This window comes from Spinacia oleracea, chromosome 6 (genome assembly GCF_020520425.1).
Source record: "Spinacia oleracea cultivar Varoflay chromosome 6, BTI_SOV_V1, whole genome shotgun sequence".
NCBI classification, from domain to species: Eukaryota; Viridiplantae; Streptophyta; class Magnoliopsida; order Caryophyllales; family Amaranthaceae; genus Spinacia; species Spinacia oleracea.
The window spans coordinates 53,889,171-53,896,145 of NC_079492.1; the positions used below are offsets into that span (position 1 = coordinate 53,889,171).

The 6,975-nt window shown below is 37.1% G+C and overlaps 1 protein-coding gene across 1 annotated transcript; it reads left to right on the top strand.

Moving 5' to 3' along the window:
• The first annotated feature begins 2,557 nt into the window (after positions 1 to 2,557).
• On the top strand, positions 2,558 to 6,522 carry LOC110797578 (uncharacterized). The gene is made up of 6 exons (XM_056833205.1): positions 2,558 to 2,931; positions 4,530 to 4,709; positions 5,173 to 5,254; positions 5,347 to 5,454; positions 5,746 to 5,904; positions 6,100 to 6,522. The coding sequence occupies exons 1-6, from the start codon at positions 2,680 to 2,682 to the stop codon at positions 6,294 to 6,296; spliced, it is 978 nt and encodes a 325-aa protein (XP_056689183.1). The 5' UTR covers positions 2,558 to 2,679; the 3' UTR covers positions 6,297 to 6,522.
• Positions 6,523 to 6,975: the final 453 nt, after the last annotated feature.

Genomic DNA, 6,975 nt, shown 5'->3' on the forward strand with positions numbered 1-6,975 from the left:
AGGACGCAACAATCCAATTGAGGGGGCGTTTGGTTGGGGGTTTTCAGGAAAGGGAAAGGGAATGATGAGGTTTCATTCCATTTGTTGTTGTTTGTTTGGTGGTTTTTGTCATTCCCTTTACCCTATTTTCTTTTTCACTTACCCCCAAATCCCTCTACAATGATACCCTACCACCCCCCAAGGTTTGCCATTCCCTTTCCCTTGACCACTCTCTATAAATAATAAATAATAATAATAATAATAATTAATAATAATTAATAATTAATAATTAATAATTAATAATTAATAATTAATAATTAATAATTAATAATTAATAATTACTCCCTCTGTTCCATAATATTCCTCATGTTTACTATTCATATGGTCAAAGTTTAAAAACTTTGACCGTAATTAATAGTATGATTAAGAGTATTAATGTTAACTTGTGGGATATCATTGGATTCGTTTGAATATAAATTTTCTAAATATCAATTTTTTAAAATTTTTACTAATACGAAATTAAGATTATTAACGGTCAAAGTAGTACATTGGAGACCGCGCATAATGGAAAAGTGATGAACATTATGGAACGGAGGAGTAGTAATTAATAATTAATAATTAATAATTAATAATTAATAATTAGTAATTAATAATAAATAAATATAAACAATGAATAATAAATAATTAATAATAAATAATTAATAAAAATAATGAATATTAAATAATAAATAATAATTAATAATCAATAATGAATAATAAATAATTAGTAATAAATAATAAATAAAAATTTATTATTTATTATTTATAATCTTACTTACTTAGGAGAGAGAGAGAGGGGAGAAGAATGGACAAACCAGACAACATTCTTAAACAAAGGGTTTTCATTCCATTCTCCTTGATTCCCATTCTCATTCTCTTTCCCTTTCCCCTTCTCCAACCAAACGACCCCTGAGCTTCCATGAGTCCATAGCCTTAGCTTATGAAATTACCATCCAAAAACACAAACCAAATGATACTTTAATTTGGGTCAAATAAATAAAACTTCCTCCATTACTTTTTAAACAAACTAAGATTACTACATTACATATATTATTGGAGAAAAGGTACATTCCTCATTATTCCCTAAAAAATATCATGAGGCAAATTTAACCGGAAACCCTAATAATTATGGACGGAGGGAGTATTTTGTAAGGTAAACAGAACTCGGCCTGAGTCACCTAACAGATAACACCGCTCGTTAAATGCGGAGATGGACCATGTGGTATGCGGGGTGTCAAATTGGATTAACGGATTGGGATTGGGTCGGACTCATCGGATTCGGGTTGAAATGGATCGGATTGGAACGGATTAATTTGTCTAACGAGTCGGATCGGATCGGATTGAAAACTTAACGGATCGGATCGGGTTGGATTTTTCATGCACGGGTTCATATCGGATCGGATTGTAAACGGGTCGGATTATAGTCGGGTCGGGTCGGGTCGGATCGGATTGGATTGGAACATGACGGATTGTTAACGGGTTTAGCCAGACTATAACGGGTTCAGATTCATACCGGGTCGGATTCATATCGGATCGGATTAATCAGGTGACGGACTAACATGGGTCGGATTGAAACGGATTTAGCCGGATCGGGTCCATTTGGTTCTAAATTATATAATTATAATATCGATGACTTAAGACGAAAACGATAACTAACTTTTAAAAGTAATAAGAATTTAAGATCAATAATATAAGTTATTGAATATATAGTATAAAACTTAGTTTAATACTACATGATCTGTTCCTGAAAGTTCTTTACGCCTTAAATCTAAATCAATTACAAGTTTCATTTGAGCAGAGTATATAAAGAGAGAATGAAGTACAAGTACATCGTATAACTAATAGTCATACGCTTATTGGTAGTGCAACATAATTAATGTTTTCTTATGGGTCGTGAACGGTTTGGGATAAACGGGCTCGGATCGAAATTGGTTCGGATTAAACGGGTCATGGGTTGAAACGGTTCGGATTAAACGGGTCATGGGTTGAAACGGTTCGGTTTAAACGGGTCATGGGTTGAAACGGTTCGGATTAAACGGATTTTCCTCGGGTTGGAACGGATTCGGGTTCAAACAGATCGGATCATAAACGGGTTTCGGATCGCTTCGGTTCGGATTAAATGAATTCGGATTGCCACGGATCGGTCTGTTATCGGATTCGGATCTTAATCGGATCAATATTAACGGGTTGGGTCGGATTCGGATTGAATATAATCGGACCGGATCGGATTTTGGATCTTAGCTCGCGGGTTCTAAACTGTTCGGATTCTAAACGGTCAGACAAACCCATCGGGTTCACTGGGTCGGATTGAGAATTGACACCCCCATATGCCTGGTGGGATGGTGCTGTGAGGATTGCTTAACCTCAAGTGGTTTATGTCTATATGGACACAAGTGACTCAAATACAACTATTTTTAATACCAATACAGTATATGTCAGTACCAATAACACAAAAAAATTTGTATTGATATTTCTCAGCAATAGATTGGTATACAAATACCATACTAGCCATTTGAGTCCAAGACTTCCTCGCTGTTCTGGGTCCAAAATTCCAAAGGAAACACGTCATCAGCTCAAAACAAATCATACAGAAAACATAAACATTTCTGGGTTTCCCACTTTTCATTTTTTATTTTCCCACAAAACCCACAAAATTAAACAATGAAAGCAGTAGTAATCACTACCTCAGGAGGCCCAGAAGTGCTGCAACTGCAAGAAGTAGAAGACCCCCAAATCAAAGACGATGAAGTTTTGATCAAAATTGAAGCAACTGCCCTTAATCGAGCAGATACTGTTCAAAGGAAGGGTTCCTACCCTCCCCCACCTGGGGCTAGTCCTTACCCTGGTCTAGAATGTTCTGGAACCATCCTTCAAGTTGGAAATGATGTCACTCGCTGGAAAGTTGGTGACCAGGTTACCATTCTTTTTATTTACTTCTTCTGCAGCTTCATTTTTCACTTATGTTTGCTGCTCTATGAAATTTGGTGAATTGGTTTTTTTTTTTTTGGAATTTTCTCTGGAAGTTGTGATCTTGTCAATTTGTTATTGTGGGTGTTGATTCACTGGTAATTTCTTCTTTGGTTTGTGGTTAAAATGATTAATTTATCATGTTAATTTGTGTTTTTTTTTTTTGTTTTAAGTGGGGTTTATGTGAAGGATTGTGATAATCTTGGTACAAAATTTTGTTGACTGATGGAAGTGAAGACAAACTACTGCTTTAGTATTGAATTTGTTGTAGATTTGATGTAGCAGAGAGTTCAGTAATGCTAGAGATGATTGCGATTCAATCTGACATAAAAACTCCCCCGGAAGTTTTGATTTTGAATAATGTAGACCCGAAAACCGAAAGCTGGCTTAACCTGATCAACCAAAATCAACCTATTGAGACCCATATGAAAATATGCACCTGTGGAGTTGTTGCACGTTGGAGTAGAAGCGTGATAATAACCAACTTATAAGCTTGGCGAGCTACTCCTCCTGTAGCCAATTGGTTTAGCTCAAAGTGGATAACTCCACTCCTTTTTGCGCACGGACCAGGCCCATGGCGAAAAGTCCGGTTGGGTCACTGAAAAATGGTCTGGGCTTAAGGGAAACTCACATGTGAGGGGGGTGTTGAGACCCTATTTGAAAATATGCACATGTACAGTTGTCCCACATCGGAATAGAAGGGTGATAATAGCCAATAATGCAGGGTGTTGGGGGTGGGGGTGGGCCGTGGTGGCGGAGGTGGAGGTGGATGATCTAACCTGAAAACCAACCTAAAAGGCCCTTAAGTTTAATCATTGTGGTGTTTATTGGATCACATTGGGGGACATACTGGTCTATCTTAGTAGACATGTTGATAGTAAAGATAGTAGTCTGTTGTTGAACAAATTGGAGAAAAAAAGATCGTTGTAGACTCTACATGAGATAATTCTTGGTTCATGCAGCCAATCCCATCCTTCTGGGGGTTAGGTTTTGGTATTATTGTTGAATTGGGTGGATTGCCTCTTGTGATAATTTTTAAGAACTACTCCGTATTACCATTTGATGTTTACTGATGGATTATTATGGGATTTAATCCACTTGTATTAGCATAACATCAACTATTGAGAACTTAGAACATTTATCCAAGATGTTCTGGAAAGCCGGCCAGGATTTTGACTTACATAAATCAATTAAAGTAGCAAACATGATTTCTGAATTCTGGAGTAGTAGTTTGATCACCTGACAGTTGTGGCAATTTTTTGACTAGCCTCAGGAAAAAGATTTCTGAAGTGCATGAATTGGATGTTACTTTAGTGCTATACAATGTTCGATTGCATATGCCTTTTCTCTCCTTTGAATGGTTTAAGTGCCATATCAATATATCATACCCAATACTAAGAACTTAGTACTTTGGATAGGAGTTGGGTTTGAGTAACAATGTAACAGAGGTAATCTATCATGATTTTAAGTGACCTGAATTGTTTGATTTTAGATCATATGCTTTTAAAGCTATATTGATTATGTATGATATTTGTTGTATGTAGGTGTGTGCACTTCTTGGTGGAGGAGGCTATGCTGAGAAAGTGGCTGTTCCTGCTGGACATGTTCTTCCTGTTCCATCTGGTGTTTCACTCAAGGACGCTGCAAGTTTCCCAGAGGTGGCATGCACGGTTTGGTCAACTGTTTTCATGACGAGTCGACTTTCAGCGGGAGAGACATTTTTGGTAACTAACAAGGCTACTCTTTTTCTGTACCTTTGCCAGTGTTAAATAGTACGCAAATCCTTGTCCTAAAAAGTCTCAATTTACTGAAACTACCCAAAATTATTTGATTCGGCTCCTAGGGTGTTGGGCTCTATTTGCAATCTCCTCCCCACCCTCCTTAGTCTTCTTACAATCATCAAGACTTCTTACCCCTTAAGCTTGATGAATATTGTTCAATGGTTATTTCAGTTTCGTGCTGATTGTAGTTGTTCATATGAGAGAACCTTAAATTTCGTTTGACAAAGGGTTTATAGAAATACCTGAGAGATGTTATGAGTTCTTTGTCAAAATATCGCCTTCTGCCATCTGTTTGTGTCAAAGAATGCTATCTCATTCAATGATGTTTGTAAGCTACCATTCTTTGAAAGTGGCTTAAACTATTCTCGCAATTTAATTGTTCTCTGTAATCAACAATCTTTTTCAGGTTCATGGGGGCTCCAGTGGCATTGGTACTTTCGCTATTCAGATAGCTAAATACCATGGAGCAAAAGTATTTGTGACAGCAGGTTGGCAGATTTAAGTTGTTTTTCTGGAGTTCAAATGGGTTAAAATAAAGTAATAAACCTGACAGTCTGTTATTTGCTCTCTTCTTATCTAGGTACTGAAGAAAAGTTGGCATATTGTAAAGATATTGGAGCTGATGTGTGTATCAATTACAAGACTGAAAATTTTGTTGCGAGAGTGAAAGAAGAAACAGCTGGAAAAGGTATTGTTTTGAAGGCAAACAGATCATATACTACTATGATGTATTGTGGAATAGAAGTTGTTCACTTTTGTTGTCTAAAACCTGCTTTGTCAAAATTTAGTCATATCAATTCGATTTTCTGATGTTACAAATAATTGGCCACTTTCTCATAATAGAAGAAACATTCTTCTAACAACCCAATCACCAGATTAACGAGTGCCACAGAGAAGTGAGAACTTTTTTGGCTCAGGAAACTGTTTCCCATTTTGCTTGCCATCTTAGTAAGCATAATTATTTGCATTAAACAAACAGGTGTTGATGTTATATTGGACAACATGGGAGGAAGTTACTTGCAGCGTAACATTGACAGCTTGAATTTAGATGGCCGGCTTTTTATCATTGGCTTTCAAGGTGGAGCTACTTCACAAATTAGCCTTGCAAGTTTAGCAGCAAAGAGACTCACGGTGCAAGGTATGCGTTTTTTTTTTTATTGCTAAGAAAGGTCTATAGGAACTTCATTCCATCACAACACTGATTTTTGTAGCAACATTCTAATCTGACATGCGCAACTAGAAAAGCTATGTTACTCAAACATGGCTATTAGGTGGTACATAGTACAAAATAAGATCAACTGTTGCATAACTAATGTATCTGTACTGTTTTTAGCTGCTGGATTGCGGAGTAGAACTCCGGAGAACAAAGCAGTTATAGTGAAGGAAGTGGAGAAGAATGTGTGGCCTGCAATCATAGAGAAGAAGGTGAAGCCTGTAATTCACAAGTACTTTCCTCTGTCACAGGCAGCTGAAGCCCACCAGCTTATGGAAAGTAGCAAGCATATAGGCAAAATATTGCTTCTTCCATGATAAATGAGATGCTTCAGCCAATGAGGCCCGTCGATGAACTCAGTTCTTACAAGTGGAGCAAATGTACCTCTAGAACAATCTAATTGGCTGATAGTTCTAGTCATACTCTGTTGTACACTGATGAGCCATACTTGTACACTGATGCAAGTTGAATATGTATGTTTTGGAAAAGATGTACAGTCAATAAAAAATCCAGACACTGTTACGATGGTCACTGGTTTATTTCCTTTGGATGCTTGATTAACTAGAATGTGCAAATACGCAACTACCATATTGGTGCTTTGCTTGTTTTCGGGCCGGTCCGGAACAAAACGTTTCATCCCATTATGTCATATGAGTACGTAGTAAGAATTACTCTTAGAAAAAACAATAATGTCAGTAGTATTTGGATTTAGTGGCGAATCTTGGCCAAAAAAATTCTAAAGGCCAACTAGAACATCTTGTTGAATAAAAGTGATTGTATGAGTAGTTTTTTTTTTTTAATAAGGTAAGATGAAGGCTCTATCAGACCGAAATCTCCTTTTAGGTCATCCTGCCCGTTTTAACGGCTAGACACTTTGAAAGTGGAACCCTTTGGTTCAACGGCCGTCATGTTTGGAAGTGAATACTCTCCCTCAAAGTGCCAATAGTTAGAATGGTAAGGGAAACCTAGACCTGGCAAACGAGTCGTTTGGATCGA